The sequence below is a fragment of the Vitis vinifera genome, chromosome 18, assembly GCF_030704535.1.
Source record: "Vitis vinifera cultivar Pinot Noir 40024 chromosome 18, ASM3070453v1".
In the NCBI taxonomy this organism is placed as follows: Eukaryota; Viridiplantae; Streptophyta; class Magnoliopsida; order Vitales; family Vitaceae; genus Vitis; species Vitis vinifera.
In genome coordinates this window covers 9886502-9907135 of record NC_081822.1, presented here as the reverse complement: position 1 = coordinate 9907135, position 20634 = coordinate 9886502, and the positions used below count along the sequence as shown (strand labels likewise).

The 20634-nt window shown below is 38.1% G+C and overlaps 4 protein-coding genes, 2 non-coding genes and 1 pseudogene across 9 annotated transcripts; 3 read left to right on the top strand and 4 right to left on the bottom strand.

The window, feature by feature from the left end:
• Positions 1 to 513: 513 nt before the first annotated feature.
• On the top strand, positions 514 to 945 carry LOC100852411 (GTP-binding nuclear protein Ran1-like). The gene has a single exon (XM_059734469.1). It carries the CDS (start codon positions 514 to 516, stop codon positions 943 to 945), a length of 432 nt encoding a protein of 143 aa, XP_059590452.1.
• A 5968-nt stretch (positions 946 to 6913) lies between these two features.
• On the top strand, positions 6914 to 7953 carry LOC100257472 (small ribosomal subunit protein uS3x-like; annotated as a pseudogene).
• An 856-nt stretch (positions 7954 to 8809) lies between these two features.
• Positions 8810 to 11500, top strand: LOC104882543 (pentatricopeptide repeat-containing protein At2g15690, mitochondrial). The gene has a single exon (XM_010666330.3). It carries the CDS (start codon positions 10065 to 10067, stop codon positions 11379 to 11381), a length of 1317 nt encoding a protein of 438 aa, XP_010664632.1. The 5' UTR covers positions 8810 to 10064; the 3' UTR covers positions 11382 to 11500.
• On the bottom strand, positions 8985 to 9077 carry LOC132253321 (small nucleolar RNA SNOR75). Its single transcript, XR_009465196.1, has one exon. It is a non-coding gene; the product is annotated as a small nucleolar RNA SNOR75 (small nucleolar RNA).
• Positions 9337 to 9427, bottom strand: LOC132253320 (small nucleolar RNA SNOR75). The gene has a single exon (XR_009465195.1). It is a non-coding gene; the product is annotated as a small nucleolar RNA SNOR75 (small nucleolar RNA).
• Positions 11501 to 12174: 674 nt separating the features above from the next.
• On the bottom strand, positions 12175 to 15664 carry LOC104882611 (uncharacterized). Of its 3 annotated transcripts, XM_019216776.2 has the most exons (7): positions 15461 to 15664; positions 14985 to 15163; positions 14053 to 14234; positions 13446 to 13622; positions 13217 to 13307; positions 12728 to 12980; positions 12175 to 12638 (listed from the first exon to the last, which is right to left on the bottom strand). In XM_019216776.2, the coding sequence occupies exons 2-7, from the start codon at positions 15137 to 15139 to the stop codon at positions 12588 to 12590; spliced, it is 909 nt and encodes a 302-aa protein (XP_019072321.1). In that variant the 5' UTR covers positions 15140 to 15163; positions 15461 to 15664; the 3' UTR covers positions 12175 to 12587. The 3 variants fall into 3 exon arrangements, with proteins under 3 accessions (XP_019072321.1, XP_019072320.1, XP_019072323.1); XM_019216775.2 differs by lacking the exon at positions 15461 to 15664 and having other exon boundaries at positions 14985 to 15390; XM_019216778.2 differs by lacking the exon at positions 15461 to 15664 and having other exon boundaries at positions 13446 to 13610; positions 14985 to 15385.
• A 70-nt stretch (positions 15665 to 15734) lies between these two features.
• On the bottom strand, positions 15735 to 18763 carry LOC100245429 (uncharacterized). Of its 2 annotated transcripts, none has more exons than XM_002283776.5 (5): positions 18606 to 18763; positions 18417 to 18477; positions 17799 to 18164; positions 16288 to 16628; positions 15735 to 16204 (listed from the first exon to the last, which is right to left on the bottom strand). In XM_002283776.5, the coding sequence occupies exons 1-5, from the start codon at positions 18684 to 18686 to the stop codon at positions 15986 to 15988; spliced, it is 1068 nt and encodes a 355-aa protein (XP_002283812.1). In that variant the 5' UTR covers positions 18687 to 18763; the 3' UTR covers positions 15735 to 15985. The 2 variants fall into 2 exon arrangements, with proteins under 2 accessions (XP_002283812.1, XP_010664631.1); XM_010666329.3 differs by having other exon boundaries at positions 18417 to 18467; positions 18606 to 18761.
• Between the last annotated feature and the right edge of the window lie 1871 nt (positions 18764 to 20634).

Here is a 20634-nt window from a genome sequence, read left to right as displayed (position 1 = left end):
GGGTTGGGACTGTTTTATCCACCAAGTAAGCAATTAAAGAAATATGGGATACAAACTCACCTAGGACCTCTGCCAGACTTTTCTAGTTGTTATCCTACAAATGTTGACCTGGTAAATGGGGGCATCTCAAATCCATCTTCATCCTGCTCATGTCCTAATTCTTGGGGTCAATTTGATCGAAGATATTTCAAGACACTTTTTAGAGCCCTTACTGAAAGGATTGATTGGCAACCTGAAGCCATAAGTGTGATTAGTGAAACAATAGCATGTTGTCGACTCGGTAATGAAAAACGTCATGGAGCAAGTCCCAAAGAAGACATATGGTTCAATTTTGTAGGACCTGATAGGTTCAACAGGAAGAAAATTGATGTTGCCCTTGCAGAGATATTGTATGGACGTAGGGAAAATTTTATCTGCGTGGATCTCAGTTTCTAAGATGGTATGATCCATAAAAGTGCAAATTATGGTAGCCAAGAAATGAATGGATACAAGGTAAGGTTCAGAGGAAAGAACATGGTTAATTATATTGCTGGGCAGGAGAAGTTTGGTGGTCTTAGAGATGGATATTATATTAATGGACAGTGTGCCATCATCATGTTTGATGTCACTGCTCATCTGACATACAAAAATGCTCCAACATGGCATCGGGATCTCTATAGGGTGTGTGAGAATATTCCAATTGTTTTATGTGGAAACAAGATGGATGTGAAAAATAGGCAGGTCAAAGCAAAGCAGGTTACTTCCCATAGGAAAAATAATCTCCAGTGTTGTGAAATCTCTGCAAAGAGCAATTATAATTTTGAGATGCCCTTCTTGTACCTTGCTCGAAAATTTGCAGGAGATGTCAATCTCCACCTTGTTGGATCACTTGCCCTTGCTCCTCCAGAAGTACACATTGACTTGGCTCCACGCAAACCCTTCATACCTACCCTTCATATCCATTAGCTTGTCGTTCATCACCCCCCTAACCGCACCATCTAACCCACCCTCAGCTCACTTCCTTCCCCTTTCCACGTATATGAAACCTTATGCGCATGACCACCTTCATTTCACCACCTCTCCCATTCATCCTCATCATGCATGAACCCCTATGTACATCTCTCCACAAGTCATTCCACTAATCAACCTTCATACCCACCAATGCCCATCACCACCCATATCTTCATTTTTCAATACCCACTAACCCATGTTCAGTTCATCACCTCCTTCACCACACCACTCACCTCGCTCTTGGTTCATTTCTTTCCCCTTCCCATACATATGAAGTCCTATTGTGCATGGCCACCCTCCGGTGAAATCATCCAAGGCTAAGCAAGAAACAGATCAAATTGAGCCTAGAAGTCTTGATCTGTGTATTCTGAAGCCTCCAATACCCACAATGCACTCATTTTGCAAGGCCACCCTAGCGCAAGAATTGGTTGCTAAGGATCTTCATGGCTATGAGTGGAGATTTAAGCATATTTTCAAAGGTCAATCTCGGGGCATTTACTGACGATAGGATGGAGTACATTCATTATTTCTAAGAGATTAGAAGCGGGGTTGTAGTTGAGTCCCATAGGCATGAAGGGGTGTTCATTGCTAAGGGCAAAGAAGATGCATTTGTTACTAAGAATATGGCCCCCGGAGAGGCCACCCACAATGAGAGGAGAATGTCAATTCGAAATGAAGACGGGAGCCGACTAAGCAGAGGTGATGTCAAGCGAAAAAGCTTCAACCGAAATGGCGTCGCAGGAGAACGAAGAGGCCTTGCTTGAAGCTGCTAGATATGATGACATTGACGATGTTAAAATCATAGTTTCTGCAGGAGTTTCTCTCGATTCTAAGGATTCACAAGAGAGAATAGCACTTCACATGGCTACAGCTAATAGATGTCTTGATGTTGTGGAATTTCTTACCAGTAGTTGATACACCGAGAAGGTCCTCTAGGATTCCCAAGAAAAATCCCAAGTTTTTAGTTTAGGATTGAATTGGTCTTTTCTAAATGATTGTCTTGAATTTGTTTTATTTTGTTTTATTGCTTGATCATAGTCATAGGTGGTTAGGTGGTTAGTCGTTTCCTAAATAATAGCTAAGTCATGGTCTTGCATAGCTGAAGTCTAGGAGTCAGTTTTGCAGAAACCTTATTTAAAGAGTTTATGTGGAGCTGAAAAGGAAAGAAAAGATTTTTATTCAAACTTGTGGTTGTCTTTCACCCAAAGAAAGTCAAGTATCCTGTGTTTTTCATTATGTTCTGACAGGGACCTATCATTGGTATCAGAGCCACAATGACAACCAACAAAGAACGTATTGAAATATTAGAGCAAGGAGTGGGAGGCTTACAGGATGAGGTGCAGCGACTTGGACTTGGAATGAACGATCGTATGCAACGGCTGGAAGAGTCTTTGAAGGCTTTATCTGATGTTGTTCTCTCCTCAAAGGCAACTCAACCCTCACATTCCTCGCACTCAGTGAAACAAGGACACACGCCTCAGTACCAACATGAAGAAACAGAAAGTTCTCGTCTGAACATACCCCCTCTTCGAACCAAAATCGAGTTTCCGCGATTTGCAGGGGATGATCCCACGGAGTGGTTCAATAGAGTAGCACAGTTCTTTGAATTTCAAAGAACTCCTGAAGATCAAAAGGTGAGCTTGGCAGCTTTCCACATGGAAGGTGAAGCAAACCAGTGGTGGCAATGGCTGAATCGGACATACAAGGAAGAAAATCGCACCGTAACCTGGACTATGTTTGCCGACGAGTTGTGGGCACGATTCGGTCCAACTGATGGAGAAGACTTTGATGAGGCTCTTTCACATATAAAACAAAGTGGTTCACTTCGGGATTACCAAAGAGAATTTGAGAAATTAGGCAATCGGGTACATGGGTGGACTCAAAAGGCTCTCGTTGGAACTTTCATGGGAGGATTAAAACCAAAGATAGCTGATGGGATACGAATGTTCAAGCCAAAAACGTTAAAAGAGGCCATCAGTTTGGCTAGGACCAGAGATGAACAACTTACTCGACAAAGGAGATTTGCTTGCCCAATCCCACCAAATCGTCCTGCGGCAGCCGTCACTTCGATCAATCAAAGAACATCGATAGTTCCTAAACGATTGGGTTGGGAAGAAATGCAAAAACGACGAGCTCAGGGGCTATGTTTCAACTGCAACGAGCGATTCACACCAGGCCATAAATGCCAGGGACCTAGACTGCTGCTCATTGAAGGCCACGATGAGGTCCAGGATAAAGAAGAAGAGGCAGAAATAAGTGATAACAGAGAAGATGAACTTGAAGTTTCTATACATGCTTTGACGGGATGGGCATCCCCAAGGACCATGCGAGTAGCTGCCACTATCAAATCCCAACCCATAATGGTGTTAATCGATAGTGGATCTACACATAATTTCCTGAGCAACAAAGTGGCAAGAACATTGCGACTTCCAATAGTTCCTACGAAATCCTTCACAGTCCATGTTGCCAATGGGGAACGACTCTTGTGTCAAGGGCGATTTGAGAAGGTACCGATAGATTTACAAGGCATACCATTCTCTCTTACGTGTTACTCCTTGCCGTTAGCAGGACTAGACATGGTGTTGGGAATACAATGGTTGGAGATGCTTGGGTCTGTAGTTTGTAACTGGCAGTATCTAACAATGGATTTCAATTGGGAAAATCAAGCACGAAGACTACAAGGGATACAAGGGCCCATTCAAGCTACTTCACTTGAGACCATTGCAAAGGAGCACCGACAAGGTCACATGGTTTTTACTGTATATGTGCAAACAGTGGAAGGATCTTCCTGGGATGGCACTCAACCAGATATGCAGCAAATTTTAGGCGAATTTGAGGATGTCTTTCAAGAGCCCTTTAAGCTGCCTCCACTACGAGAAATCGATCATCATATTCCTCTCAAGGAAGGAACTCAACCCATCAACGTTCGACCATATCGGTATGCGTATTTTCAAAAGGAAGAAATTGAGAAACAAGTGCAGGCAATGCTGGACGTAGGGATCATCCGACCAAGCACTAGTCCATATTCATCCCCTGTCCTTTTGGTGAAAAAGAAAGATGATTCTTGGAGGCTTTGCACAGATTACAGAGCACTAAACGCAGCTACGATTAAAGATCGATTTCCTATTCCAACAGTGGACGACATGTTGGACGAGTTGTACGGAGCTACCTATTTTACCAAGCTAGATCTTCGAGCTGGTTATCACCAGGTACGAGTTCATGCTTCCGACATTCCAAAAACTGCATTTCGGACGCATAATGGACACTTTGAGTATCTTGTTATGCCCTTCGGCTTATGTAACGCTCCATCGACTTTTCAAGCCATAATGAACTCTATTTTTCGTCCTTACCTCCGAAAATTCATATTAGTTTTCTTTGATGAAATATTAGTCTATAGTCCTACATGGGAATTGCATTTGAATCATGTAAGGAAAACATTAGAGATTTTGAAGAAACACAGCTTCTTCGTCAAAGCAACCAAATGTGACTTTGGAAAGCAGGAATTGGAGTATTTGGGCCATATTGTGACGAATCATGGGGTCAAGGTAGATGGTAAGAAGATTGAAGCTATGATCGCATGGCCACAACCCACTACTATTACTGAATTGCGTGGCTTTTTAGGCTTGACAGGGTATTATAGGAAATTTGTCCGAAATTATGGAGTATTAGCTCGTCCTCTCACCAACCTGCTCAAGAAGGGGAACTTCAAATGGGATGAAGATGCTGCTGCTGCATTCACAATGCTCAAACAAGCTCTGACGACTACACCCACTCTTGCAATGCCTAATTTCAATGAGCCATTCACAATTGAGACTCATGCTTCTGGGGATGGAATTGGAGCGGTTCTAACTCAGCAAGGAAGACCAATTGCATACATGAGTCGAGCTTTGGGGGTTACTAAACGTAGTTGGTCAATCTATGCCAAAGAGATGTTAGCAATTGTGGAGGCCATTCGGACTTGGAGACCATACATCTTGGGTCGAAAGTTTTTCATTCGAACCGACCAACGCAGTCTCAAGTATTTTTTGGAGCAACGAGTAGCCACTTCTGAGCAACAAAAATGGGTGGCTAAGCTTCTTGGATATGACTATGAGATAATATATCGACCCGGGAAAGAAAATTCAGCAGCTGATGCATTGTCTCGCCGCCTCAATAGCCCTCTCCTCAACCCAATATTTATTTCACAGGTTTCTTTATGGGATGACATTCGAAAGGCAGCAACAACTGATTTGTATATGAAAAAAATATTCCAGCAGGCAGCACATGATCCTATAGGCCATTATGTAGTGAAGAATGGACTATGTTTTTACAAACAAAGGGTGGTGGTTCCCACTGCATTGCGGGGTCAGTTGCTCCAGGAGTTTCATGACAGTAAGGTGGCTGGACATTCTGGAGTTTTAAGAACTTTCAAGAGACTAGCTCAGCAGTTTTATTGGCCTTCTATGTACAAAAATATCCAAGATTACATTCAACAATGTGCAACCTGCCAAAAGACTAAATCTGAGACACTAGCACCAGCTGGATTGCTCCAACCCCTCCCAATTCCTTGTTTAGTTTGGGATGACATCTCCTTAGATTTTATCGACGGATTGCCATCTTCACAGGGCAAGGATAGTATCATGGTGGTGGTGGATAGACTTAGTAAGTATGCTCATTTCATTGCTTTATCTCATCCTTTCTCTGCGAAAATGATTGCTGAAAAATTTGTGGAAAATATTATTAAACTTCATGGGATGCCAAAGTCCATCATTAGTGATCGAGACCCCATTTTTGTAAGCAAATTTTGGCAAGAGTTTTTTACCATGTCGGGTACTCAGTTGAAGCTAAGTTCAGCTTACCATCCTCAGACGGATGGACAAACGGAGGTGGTGAACCGTTGTCTAGAACAGTATCTGAGATGTTTTGTCCATCAATGGCCTCGAAAATGGTTTAGCTATCTATCATGGGCAGAATATTGGTATAACACCACCTATCATTGTTCAACCGGGATGACACCATTTCAAGCCTTATATGGTCGCCTTCCTCCATCAATTCCTCATTATGCAGATGGGTTGTCACGTGTTAATGAGGTCGATCAAAGTCTCCTTACATGGGATGAAGTATTGCAGCAATTGAAAACGAATTTAGAGTTGGCTGCCACTAGAATGAAACATGTGGCTGATCAAAAGAGAAGAGAAGTGGAGTTTCAAATCGGAGATCTGGTGCTACTTAAATTGCATCCTTACCGCCAGCATTCTGTGTTCAAACGTGCCCATCAAAAACTTGCTAATCGTTTCTATAGTCCATTTCCAGTTGAGCAAAAGTTGGGCAAGGTAGCATATCATCTCAGTTTACCACCTAAAGCTAAGATTCATCCGGTGTTTGATGTTTCTCTCTTAAAGAAGTATGTGGGAACTTCTCTGCCTGCGCTTGTTGATCTGCCACCAATTTCTGATGAAGGGCAGCTTCAAGTTACACCAGAGAAGGTAGTCAATACAAGATGGATCAAGCGTGGTACCAAGTTCATTGAAGAAAGCTTGGTGCAGTGGAAGAATTTGCCTGTAGAAGATGCTACCTGGGAAGATACGCAGATGCTCAAGCATCAATTTTCTACACTGAACCTTGAGGACAAGGTTCCACTTATGGGGGGGAGTATTGATACACCGAGAAAGTCCTCTAGGATTCCCAAGAAAAATCCCAAGTTTTTAGTTTAGGATTGAATTGGTCTTTTCTAAATGATTGTCTTGAATTTGTTTTATTTTGTTTTATTGCTTGGTCATAGTCATAGGTGGTTAGGTGGTTAGTCGTTTCCTAAATAATAGCTAAGTCATGGTCTTGCATAGCTGAAGTCTAGGAGTCAGTTTTGCAGAAACCTTATTTAAAGAGTTTATGTGGAGCTGAAAAGGAAAGAAAAGATTTTTATTCAAACTTGTGGTTGTCTTTCACCCAAAGAAAGTCAAGTATCCTGTGTTTTTCATTGTGTTCTGACAGGGACCTATCAGTAGTGGAGTGGATCTTAATGCTTCTAATGTGGAGAAGTACACTCTTTGGGCTCTGCAGTTAAAGGACTTTCTCCTAGTGGTTAGGTGATCCCATCTCCTCCCTCTTCTGCAAACATGGTGACGCAGATGAGCAAGAAGCGAAAATTTGCGGTTGATGGAGTCTTCTTCGCGGGGCTTAATGAGGTGTTGACCAGGGAGCTTGTTGAGAATGGATACTCGGGCGACGAAGTTAGAGTAACTCCGATGTGCACGGAGATTATCATTCGTGCCACTCAGACTCATAATGTTCTCGGTGAAAAGGGAAAAAAGATTAAGGAGCTGACTTCAGTGGTTCAGAAGAGGTTTGAATTTCTTGAAAATAGTGTGGAGCTTTGTGCTGAGAAAGTTAACAATAGGGGCTTCTATGCCATTGCTCAGGCAGAGTCACTACGATACAAGCTTCTTGGAGGACTTGCTATGGTGTTCTAAGGTTTGTTATGGAAAGTGGGGCGAAAGGATGTGAAGTTATTGTGAGTGGGAAGCTTTGTGCTCAGCGTGCCAAGTCAATGAAGTTTAAGGATGGGTACTTGATCTCCTCTGGTCAACCTGTTAAGGATTACATTGACTTAGCTGTGAGGCATGTTCTCAGACAGGGCGTCCTTGGTATCAAGGTCAAAATCATGTTCAACTGGGATCCTAAGGGCAAGCAAAGCCTTACAACACCATTGCCTGATCTGGTGACTATTCAAACACCCAATCATACCTCAATGGCGAAAACCTTGCATGGGCATCTTTGGCATGCAATCTTTGGGTCATGTGTCATTCTTTCATTTCTTCCTCTTTGATTTTAAAAATAATTTCCCAAGCTCCAGTTTTCAAATAATTTTCCAAATTCTAGTTCTTTTTTTCAAATAATTTCAATTCTTCAAATTTTCATCTTTAGTATTTTTAGGCTTACCAAAAATCCTATTTTTTCAATAAAATTGGTTGTTGTTTACCCTTTGCCAAGCATCATTTCACATTTTTCCTTGATTATTTTAAAGTGTTTTAAAATAAACATGAATTTAATTCTGTAATTCCAAATTATGGAATTTATAAAATTAATTCATGCAAAAATGAATGAGACTTTGCTGGGAACCAACATCATTGATGTCTTCTCTAAAAAAAAAAAAATTGAGTGAAATGCAATATCTATTAATGATGATTTCTTACTCTGTTTAGTGACATATGTGATATACTTTATGCTCATTATTGTGCACTAACCTCATGATAGTGTGTTATCGTTTACTACTACGCATACACTCTCATTTTGACCATTCTTTATGCATGTTTTGACTTTCAATGTATGATCATTTTGGTATTTTTCCTTATCAATTGTCACCCATTTTAGGGGCTTAGATATATATTACGATTCCCGTGCTCAGAGCCTAGATTTGATTTTTCGCATACCACTTTTTCCAAATAAAAAGTTTCACTAGAGTTTTCTTTCTTATTTTGTTTTTCTTTTAAAAATAAAACAAAAATAAATAATAAATTCAAATCATTTTTTCAAAAATAAAATATTTTTTAAATAAAAAATGAGTCTTTCATCAAGTGAAAGTGCATGTGCATACGAGGTCCATAATCATATAAGCATGTCATTTGGTGTTATTAAAGTTTTTGTTTAATAATAATCAAGTCAAGTTTGAGTTTGGGTGTGATGACGAAAACTTAAGACTTATTATTTTAATTACTTAAATTAATTTTAAATTATATTATATTTAAATTGATTAATTAAAATTCATTATTTAATTTTTATTTTTAAGTATTAAAGGTTGTTGATAAAATTAATATAAAATTTATTATAAATTATTAAATTGATCGCTTTTTGGCGTGAATTTTCGATATCCGAAGAAAGTTGAAACAACAAAATAACTGGGGACTGATTTTTCCTATTTTTAATATTCTCAAGGAAAAAAATTGAGGTTAAAAAAACCGCAAAGAATAGCGTCTACTAGAATTTTTAAAAAACATATCTAACACAGTAGGAAGGTTTTCTCTCAGACAAATGCCTCGATTTGTCAGCAGGATGAATAGAATGGAGTATGTAGAGATCAGACTCGTCATCACTGTTAATCGTCATAGAGAAAACCCCCATTGACACTGTAGTATTTGGCATTTTGTTTCTGTTTTCAGGGTAACGGAAACTTTAACTGGAATACGATTGAAATGAAAAATAAAACTTTAATATAGGGCTTTGATTTTTCTCTAGATCGATTGCGAAGCAACGATATGAAAAGAAGAGAAGCGTTAATAAACAAATTTGAAACCGCAATCAAAACATAAACAAGCCAGTGAAAAGCGACAATCACAAATCAAATCAAAAGGAATGAATTCAAGAAAGGGTTTCTCTCAGACAAATGCCTCGATTCGTCGTCAGAATAGTGGATCGAATGGATATAGATCGGACTCGTCATCGTTGTCAATCATCACAGAGAAACCCGACGTTAGATTAGAACTGATGAAAAATATCTACGAAAAAAAAACAGAAAAAAAGAAGCCCTAATCTAAATGCGTACACATCAAGAACTAAGAACAATCTAAATCTACAAAGATCTCATCTCAAAAAATCATCTCTGCCTCTGCTCTTCTTTATATAGATGGAGCCAAGTGCCGTGTTTAGGGTTTTACATCTCTCATGTGCTTGTAAAAATACCATGTTATCCCTGGGATATATTCGTATTTTCGACGCTACCCGTGCAAAATGGCATTAAAATGTCGATCTTGTCCCTGAGAGATCATCCGGCAATAGTTGAAAAAAGGTCTCTAATACGACGTCGTTGAAGTTTTGCTTTTGTACGTTTCTTCCCGTCCGCTGCTGAAACGAAGCATTTTACTTTCACCGTTTCTTTGGGTCGGAAGTGACTTTCTCCAATTTGCTATGGTATCGTTAGAAGCTTTTACCGTTTCATCCTATACCTCACGTTGGGTTTAACATGGTGTCGTGGGATGCAGCTCCTCTGCCGGAAAAGATAATCTGTCACTCTGTTGGAGTGTGGCGAAAATGGTAACAGCTTTAGTAGAATTGACTCAGGGTTTAAGCTTATAAGAATCTATACTGTAAGCTCGGTTTCGATGGCATTAGGGTCTGGAACGGCTCGTTCTGTGAGTTTCTGTTCACTCCCTCCCATTGGGAGCTTAATTCTACCTCCACTTCAGAAGGTGACATTCAATATTTCCCAGGGCTCGTTTCAGAAACCAGTGGGTATCGTCTTTGATCTTGGCTGGAGATTTTATGCTAAAAGGAGGAAGAAATACTTGGTGGTGGTTTCAAGGGTTTCTCAGAGAGAAGTTGTCAATGTTCAAGAAGAAGATTTAAAGCGTTTATGCAGACAAGGAAATGTGGAAGCAGCTCTTCATGTAATTGATGAAATGGAGAGGAATGGGGTTACTGTGTCCGCGCTTGGTCTTGCTGAATTGTTGCAAGTCTGTATAGATTTGAAGTTGTTGGAAGTTGGGAAAAGGGCTCATGAGTTAGTAATGAGGCTTTCATCAAATCCCAGTGTTATTGTCTTCAACAAGTTGTTGGAGATGTACTTTGATTTAGGTGATACCCGAAGTGCTTGCCGAGTATTTGAAGAAATGCGGGGCAGAACCTTGGACTCTTGGAATAGGATGATCCTGGGTTTGGTGAAAAATGGGGAGGGAGAAGAAGCGCTTGCAATATTTTCCAAGTTAAAAAAAGATGGAATAGAGCCAGATGGATCAACTTTTATTGGTGTTCTATCTGCCTGTGAATGTTTAGGGGCAGTGGAGGAAGGACTAGCACATTTTAACTCTATGAGTACTGATTATGGGATCACTCCCTCCATGGAGCATTTTGCGATCATAGTTGATCTTTTTGGAAGGTTACAGAAGATAGCAGAGGCAAAGGAGTTTATTGCAAGTATGCCACTTGAACCAAGCTCCATGATTTGGCAGACACTGCAAAAATACTTAAAGACTGAGCGGGTTGATGAACCGGCTCCTCTCACAACAGGTTCTGGTTTGAAACTCAGTCATAAAAAAAGGGTGAAGAGCAATTTTGTTTCAAAGCAAAAAAATGCGAGTCCTGAGAAGAGCAAGGCTTATGAAAAGCTAAGGTCTTTACATAAAGGGGTGAAGGAAGCTGGTTATGTGTCGGATACTAGGTATGTGCTCCATGATCTTGACCAAGAAGCAAAAGAGAAATCCTTACTCTATCACAGTGAAAGATTAGCCATTGCTTATGGTCTCATCAGTACTCCTCCAGGAACCACCCTGAGGATAATCAAGAACCTAAGGATTTGTGGAGATTGTCACAATTTCATCAAAATCCTGTCAAACATTGAAAAGCGAGAGATTATTGTGAGGGATAATAAAAGGTTTCACCACTTCAGGGATGGCAAGTGCTCATGTGGAGATTATTGGTGAGAGTTATGATAAAATTAGCATGACTTAATATATTTTGAGTTCAATCCTAATGTGTTACAAGTTAGTGCCAGTTGTCATATGATAATAAAATATCTTTTTTGGTCTTTTGGAGTCTAAAAGCTGGATTTGTATCCTGAGATAGCACCATGTTACTCAAGGGCTTGACTACAATCGTCTTTGGAAACTAGTGTGGAATTCATCTATAGGGCTCTCTTGAGCTTTTGAACCAATTTGTCTCCAGAATTAGCCTGAAAGGGCAACACTTGAGAAAGATCACCAATTTAAGCAGATGTAAGTTTTAGCCTTGTTAGTGACGGCTTGCTCAAGTCCTCTACTTGTCAGATTACTGGTCTTAAGAAATCAAACCTGAAATTGCTCTGTCTACATTCAAGCATGGAATCACCATCATATCCTGCCCCTGCAGCTCCTTGTAATGCTGAGGTTTATAATCATTTCCTTTTTATCAAAACATAGGTTCCACCTTAGCCCTTCATACCATATAACACTACAACTGATATTGCTTATATGCATTGTTTTGTCAGAAACATATGACTATCAGTTTTGAATATAAATTTAATTAGCTATTATTAAATTACAGGTCATCTAGTTGTAGTGTTCTATAGAGGCAAAATTGGGAATAGGAAGAGATATATAGAGGCTGAATCATGGGAGTGACCCAAATTGAAGTCATGCTGTAGAAACAAAATTTGTGGGAGATCTAGAATCAGGCTATAGGTTGTGAGTAGGTAGCCATCACATCTCCTGCAACAAGGAATTTAGGGGAAGATTCACATGTACAAATTTCATGGTCTTTGTTAGACAGCCAATGGAAACAATTACAGGGACTTAGATTCAAATCTTAATCCGGCATTATATGACTGGAGAAAGAAAGAACGAGAAGACAAAGATGCGGAATAAGAATCTAAAACTGCCGCAGAAATGGAAAATCAAGCAGCTTCCAAACAATGAAATTGTATTTTGGCTCCCTGAACCAGTTGAAGAGCCCAATGAGGGTTTCTTTGCTGGAATGCTTGCTTCATCCTCTGGGTTCATTGATGAGCCCAGCAAGAGCTTCTTAGTTGGAGGATCCTCTAGGTACGTTATTAGTTGCCACTTGGCTCCTACTACAGCCTTACCATGACTTTTCCCATCTGTGTGTGCCTCGGCAGTTAGAGAAGAACTGAAGTAGTCGCCAATGGATTCTTGTCAGCTTGTTTTCTTAGCAGCAACTCTTTGAATACGTTCCAAATGCAGGAGCTGCAACGGCAAATCAAGAAGAAGATTTCTACTACAGTACATTCCAAATGTAAACAGAAACTCGACCAGAAGCTTGAGTGAATACTTGCCTTATTTTCAAACTTCCCTTGGAGTTCATGGACTCTTTTCTTCTCAGCTTGCAACTCCAAATAAGCAGGATCAACAGGTCCATTACACGATGCAGCAATATCATCCAATGACCATCCCCATCCTGAAAACGTACTTAATTTTGCATCCAGCTTCTCCAGCCGACGTGCACTGTCCCGTATAGCTTCTGTGCAATATGTGATAGCTTCCCCAATCTTATCAATTCTTTCCAGGCACATGCATATTTTGAAGCTTCTGAAATTTCATTTAGGGATGAGCATTGCTGGGGAAAATAGGCATGGGTTATAAATACAATATGGAGCATCATGAGCGCCATAAAATAATAACTGATTATGAAAACAAACTTAACCTATTAGCCTTTCTGGAACTATGAGTTTGAGGAAACTCATCAAAGTAATTCTGAACATATGTTAACGATGTATACAGGTAATAAGTAAGTAAAATGAATCAACCGGCCGGAAAATGGATACAGATGAGCCATGCGGTCTTCCTCTTCTGGATAGAAAATCTCCAAAATTGTCAGTGCTTCTGAATAGTGCTTATATGATTCATTGAAGTCCACTGTAGGACACAAAACAAATATATCCAACCATGAAAACCTACTCATGAGAAAGAACCTACTCACAGGAACAAAATGTGATTGTAAATATCATTGACTACATTTTCTCAAAAAACATAAAATGAAAACGAAAAAGGAACCTTTTCTGAATGCAACTTCCCCAATAGCAGAGAAGATGCTTGCCTTCTCCATTGATATAACATTTGAAATTGACAGTGCAAGATTTAGCACACACCAGGCAGAATCCAAGTTTTTTGATGAACCAACTCCCAGCCCACTGCCTTCTTCATGTGCCAAATGCGATCCTGCAAAATCAGCTGAAATCATGATCTGATAAAATTAGAGCTGGGTGCACTTTGAATAGCTTTATCACAAACATGAAAGTTGAGATTCATTATCAACTTTGTTTACAGCTTCCGCTTCTTACCTGCTAGCATACTCTAGAAAATATTCCAATGTGCATATCCAAACTTCTTCCAATATCCAAACATTGGATAACTAGAAATACAATTGTTGGAATGAAAAAAAAAAAAAAAAAAAAACCATTTATAAAATGATGGAATGTTTGCAAAATCCTGTTATATGTTCTGTTTAGCATGAGTGCAGTGATACTTTGCCGGCAACAAACTAGTCACACATGGAGTTTTCATAAGCTTATTCTTACATATCATCTACATGTAGAAGCATGGGCAAGCTGATCATAGGGGAAAAAGATGTTCAATGGATGAATAAGGAGCAAATGCCAACCATCATCTTGTTTGACAGCACTGGTGATTCCGTCTTTATCAAACAAATTGAGGTAATCAATCTCTTTGGGCAAATCATCAAGTGGATCATCTGCGGGCACTGGGACTTCATACAGCAGAGCCAGAGCATATTTGAAGTATGCTTCAGCACGTTCTGGGGCAAGTTTTCCTTTCTGTGGAATCCTGAACAGAAGGGGGGACTTATCAAAATTATTATACACTACTTCTTCTTTTGTTTATTTTCCCTAATACTTTATTATTATTATTGTTATTATTTTACTTCTTTTCATTTTGTGTGAAAATAATTCCAGCCCCAATAGTAATGCTCCTTGAATTGATTGACCGCTGGATGATCCTCCATTCAGCTGAGGAACCTCATGTATGTTTTCTTCTGTTTGCTTGCCAAGAAAGAAAGAAAGAAATTCAACTCCCAGATGCTTTACTTAAGCTCAATCAAGCGAATGTTTTTCGGTTCTTGGGTCGAAAGAAAGGACCCAGAAAGGCAGATGAAACACTGCAAGAAATCAATTTTTTTCCTCCCCACATAAAAGAAAGCAGAATCAACAACTTCAAAGAAAAAAGATTAGTGATTAGTTTAGTTGCTGAGAACTGAAAGAAAAATGGGGAAAATTGGAACCTTACGTTACACTGCTGTGGTTTCCAAGCTAAAGTTTAAAAGACAAATGACCTGACTCAATTTTGAAAGACAAATGAAGATTATAATAAGCAGGGAGGGAATCTTAACGATGCATGAAATCTATATATAAATATAAGACGTAGCAAACAGTGGACATCAAAATTACAAAACCCATAATCAAGAAGGTAAAGATTATGATAGGAGCATGAACCATCAACAGTAATGGAAATGGAAGAAAGAAACAAAAAAAGAACAAATCAAAGAAATTGTCAATAAAAGATGAAAAGAAACCTAACCAGATGGCAACAGCTAGCTTGAACCACTTGCCCGCTTCTGCAAAATCATTGTTTTTTAAGGCTATGGATCCTCTTCTCATATAATCAGAGTTCAAGCTCTCTCTTAAAGAAACAGGCTCAGAAGAAGGACCGTCATAACTGGGTGATTCTGCCATTGTCGGAAGAATAAAGCTTTGAAGCTGAAAGACAGAATCAATCGACTTGTGATTAAGGTGGAGATAAAAGATAGCGAAACAGAGGAGGTCCCTTGACACTTTAAACAGTAGGTTTTGGGCGGGAAGGCGGAGACGGGTGGTTTACAGTTAAGTCCGTTACTTCTTGAGAAAGCACACGTATGCAAACAGAAATAGTTCCTGATTGTGAAACGCACTTTTCAAATTTTTTATTTTAGAAAAAGAAAATTATTTTTGAAGACAGTTTCCAAACAATATCTAAGATTTCCAATTTCGGGTCACCAAAATGGATTAGATTCAAACCTAGAACTGATCAAGCCTTCACTTCCAAAGCTTTGCAGAGTCTCAGCTTCCTCAGGAACTTCATAGAATGCTTGGAATAGAATTTTTTATTCATTTTTTACAGCTTTGTCAGAATCTGACCTCTATTTTACTAATTAAGCCAGCTACAAAATGAGAGTAGGGGTAAAACTCTGCATCCAACTCCAAACACAACCTCTGTTCAAAAGTTCAACCACTAAATCGACATTTACCAAAATGTAGAAATTTTGGGCCATGGGCCATGGGCGAGGCTCACTTTTATCAATGCTGGATATGTTCCCAATAATTTAATAATTTATAATAAATTAAATAAACAATGTTGATATTTTTTCCTACTTTCCTTTCCTTTTTTTTTTTTTCTTCCCCGTTTTCTAGCACAGTTCTGAGAACATTTTCCACTTTCCCTGCATCTTGCATTTTCCACTCACCCAATCCAAAGTACAACAATAAAGTAAAGTGGGAATTACAAGAAATGTCATCAGCATCAGTAGAGCACTGTAACTAGTATTAGTAGTTCTCTGCAACAGGTCTAGAAGGAAAGAGCCTCATAAGAAATGTCATCAATGACCACAGGCAAACCAGCCCAAGGACTTGGAAAGTCACCACCATAGCAACCAAGGCACCGCTTCTTTCAACAATGTCTGGAGTTACAGGGGCCTCCTTCATTGCAAGTATCAATATGTCCATAAAATGTGCAGCTTTGCTCAACTGATACAGTCTATAGACCTGCAAACAAACTCCCAACTTGTTAGAACCAAGATTTTAGCTTCAGATAGAAGGGATTTGGGTTAACAAAAGTAATCATATACCTCGAAAATGATAGGGACTAGAGGCCAACAAGATGACCCACGCTTGCTAAGACGCATCTCAAACGCAAGCTGTGCGGCACAGCCAACTAGAAAAGGAGCAACAGCAACCAGTGCTGAGGGGCCAAGCACTGGCCAGGTTACATAGACAGCAAAGAAGGGGGCAAAAATCTTAAAGCCCATTGTGAAGAAGGCAGTCGTCAAGTATCCCTTGAGACCAGTAATCAGGCCCCACCTCTTTGGGCTGAATTGCAAATATGGCCTCTGAACATGGTCAGTTACATGCAGGAATGTTGCAAGACCGATGTAAAACATGGCCTCAGAAAAAATAGTAGCTACAATTTCTGCATAACAATGATCATGGAAATGAATATTGGATTATCCCAGCATGAGTATTTATAACCGAGTAACATGGCCAAATTATGTGGATATGAGTCAAGTCATGTGATTGAACAAAAAAAAAGAAAAAGATCGTTAGTTGGCATGAAAATCTGACATAACAGCCAACAAATTTGTCCACAAACTAGGCATTTCATTAACCATCATAAATCTATTTAAACATTTACTTTTGAACCCTGCAAAGCCTCTGAAATATAACTGAAATTAGAACACATATTAGTATTCACTGATATTACTTGTGATCACATTTAACAAAAATGAGTAGTGACCCAATGGTGCCTGGGGAAACTCCCAAATCTCAGAGCTCATTATGGCTACAGAAATTTAAGCTAGTTTGAGTAAATAAATGCTCATATGGGAAAAGGGTGGAGTGACCCAGTAGAGGCCCCAGGCCATGGTCTGACAGTTAACCATCAGATCTAATTTTTTATTTCAAAAATCCATTTTTAAATCATAATTCTCCCCTCCAAATAGCTTAAACACCAGAAACAAATCAAACACAATGTTGGGGCTAGAATTACAAACATAATGTTGTTTTACATGGTCAAAAGTGAAAAATTATGGAGAAAGTAAAGCAAACATTACTACTTCAGATATTAATAATTCCTTATTTTCACTCTTCAATAGAATAATGTCGTGTCAGCTATATGACTATATCACAAAAACCCAATTCATAACAGCTGGAACTGTTGATGATCAGGAGGCGAAGAATTAAAAATAATCCTATAAAGTTCAGAAATTGCTCTATAAAGTGCGTCAAATTCTTTTCAAGTGCTGCCATGCCACACAAGATTATATACAATAAGATGAGACCTTACCAGAATCTTTTACTATTTAGCAGATGAGCAACTAGCCATGATTTATTAACAAAAACATTAAAAGGGACAGGTGATCTCAGCCAGTTGCATTACCAATTTATTTCAAGGTCCTTTTCCCTGCAGGATCTCAATCAACTATCAGAGAATCTGAGGAAGGAGACCATGAATTTACAGCTAGATAACATAAAAGTAGGACATTTAATCTGGTCTGAGCATATTGATCATCACACTGAAAACAGATAAGACTGCAAACCCACTTAAGAAAATATTAAATTAGAAACTTGGTTCAGTACGTACCTGCAAGAACTTCATCCTTCAGGATAGCTTCAATCGCACTGTCAAGGAAAAACTGAGGAAGCACCAGTGATGATATCAATGCAACAGGAGCCAGAACCCAGAGAAATGAGCCAGTACCTTCCTTAAAAGGGGAAGACGCCAATTTGGATTCTTCTACCCTCTGGTGAGTTAAGCCATGAAATGATACGGAACCCGATTTACCACGAAAGGGTTCCACCCCATCAAATCCATTCCCACTCACACTAGTAATCTCCCTTCCTGAATACTTCAATTTTGCATCAGAATTAGAGTTCAAAGAACATAGAGTAGCTCCTCTGCCAAAGCTTGACAATGAACACTCCTTCTTCAGACCAGGCATCAAGGAAGCTGAAGAAATTTCATAGTGAGAAATAGCATGCGTTTGATTTACCAAGAAAACCGATGAAAAATCCATGAAACGAAACTTCCAACTTATGCTTTCTTTCCAAAACCAAAAACCAACCACAAATAAGACAAAATAGCTGGATAAGACCCTAAGAGCAGATTTTTTTTACTCATACTCTAAATTTTAGTTTCTTTCTTTTCTTACATTTTCTCGGCAACCAAACAAATGAATCGAAGAGAATAGCAGAAACGTACATTTCAATACTTTCTCGAATCGGAACCTTTGATCTTTCCACCTGACGTGGCCTGTAGAAACCTTAAAAAATTTAAGATTGAAATCCAAAAACAAACCAAAAAAAAATTAATTGAAGATGAATAAAAAGGTAATGAGTGATAGGAAGATTGAGGTCAATGTAGAATATAATTTGAAAGACAGTTACTTACAATTCGATGAGAGAGCGGACGATGAATACATAACCTCATGTCTGGGGATGGAAGCCAACATGAAATGGACTGCAACTCCATCTTAGGGTTTTAAGCTGGCAAGAGAAAGTTCCCTCAAGGGTTTAAGCGGTGGAAAAGATTACTGAAAACCGACTCGATGTCCTTTCCACCGATTAAAACCCTAGGGGGAATTTTCTTTTTTTGCTTCTGCCAGGCACTTTCACGTGGTCCTGTCCAATAAACAGCTTTAAAATGTCGTGGCAGAAGCCAAACAGCCCTGGCAGTAAAGATTTGTGAAGCGTAACTGCGTAAGTTCTTGATTGGACCGTCCTCAGCAACCCCACGGGTTCGGAATCCACCGGTCCAACTGCAACGGTAATGATAATATTGGTAAATTCACAACATTTTCCATAAAAGTTTTTTAGAAATCCAATTTCTGGTAACAATTTTTAAAAATAATTATTAATTTTATTAAGTAACCAATTTTAAAAAATTTAAATATAAAAAATAGTTTTTATAATTTATGTTCTATAAAGTTACTACGCCATATAATAAAGCAGCGAAATTATTTTTCATAATTTCAATTATTATTTATGGTCTACTTTAGTCCTCACATCCCAAATATGTACCAAAGTTACTATGCAATTCCAAGGGGCTTCTCCTCAACTTTTTATGAAGGGAATGAAACAAAGGAAAAAAAAAGTGTAATTGATAAAAAAACTTTTCTATACAAAATCAATTTTTTCTCTTTTGCTTTAACGGAGTGTTTGGTAATAAAAAATGAAAATAAATATTTTATTTATATTCATATTTCTTAGTAAATGAAAATAAATTTGATGATTTCATTTCTAGCATGAACTTAGGAATACAAGATTTAAATTATTATTTGTTTCTATTCTAATGTTTGATAATAATATGAATGAAAATAAAAAATAAATAAATTTATAATAATATCCTTATATAGAGCTTTTTTGTTACTAAATAATAATACTAAATATATATATATATATACTTAATAAATAAAAAATAACCATAAAAAATCATACAATCCTAATTACAAATATTCAATTATTATTTTTATTAAATATTTGAATAATTTGTCATGCTTAAGTAACTATAAAATTATATTTTACCGAATATATAGATACATATTTGTTATAATATTTAAATTCTCAAAACTAGCAAATGTTTTTCCTATTTTCAAAAGAGGAAATAAAAGAATTCAAACTTCATTCTAATTTTCAACAAGTATCATATCCAATAAAATCCATAACCTTAGAATTTTTAAATATTCATTTTTTCTTTTATCAAAATTTTAAAAAATTTGTCATGCAAAAAAAAAATCTATAGAATTATATTTTACCAAAAAAAATATAAGAATATACAAATTGTCAAAGCTACCAAATACTTATTTCTTAGTTGTAAAAGAAGAAATAAAAAAATACAAACTTCATTTCAGTTCTCAATTTAAGTACCATATCTACCAAAATCCACAACTAGTTTATCCTCCTAAATTAAGCCAACAAATCAACAAAAAGTTCATAGGAAATTGATGAAACAAAATATCTAACCTGAAATTTCTATCAATCTAACTTAAAAATGATAAATCAATAAGGATGCAACATGGAAATTCGTGGATTTGAAGAAGTTTTAATCCATTCAACCTTGAGATCTTCATCTAAATTGAACAAAAGTTTGACTTTCATTGGGTCATTCATAATAATTTAACTTAACTTCAATATGTCCAACCTACTAAGAATAAGAAGTTTCTCCAATTCACCAACCACTTTATTTTCCCTTTCCGTTTGTTGGTTGAAGTTAGCAATACTAATGCATTGCATGTTGTTGTCATCACATTAACTAAAGTCATGTCATCATTTTTTGCCTTTTTCCTACGAGAGTGAGAGGCATTGGCTTTGGTTTCTCTAAGTCATCAACTTCAATGTTATTGCTTGCTTCATCTTGATCTAACTCCTCCAAAATATCATCAATTGACATTGCTCATTTTCCATTAGCACTATCTTTACCA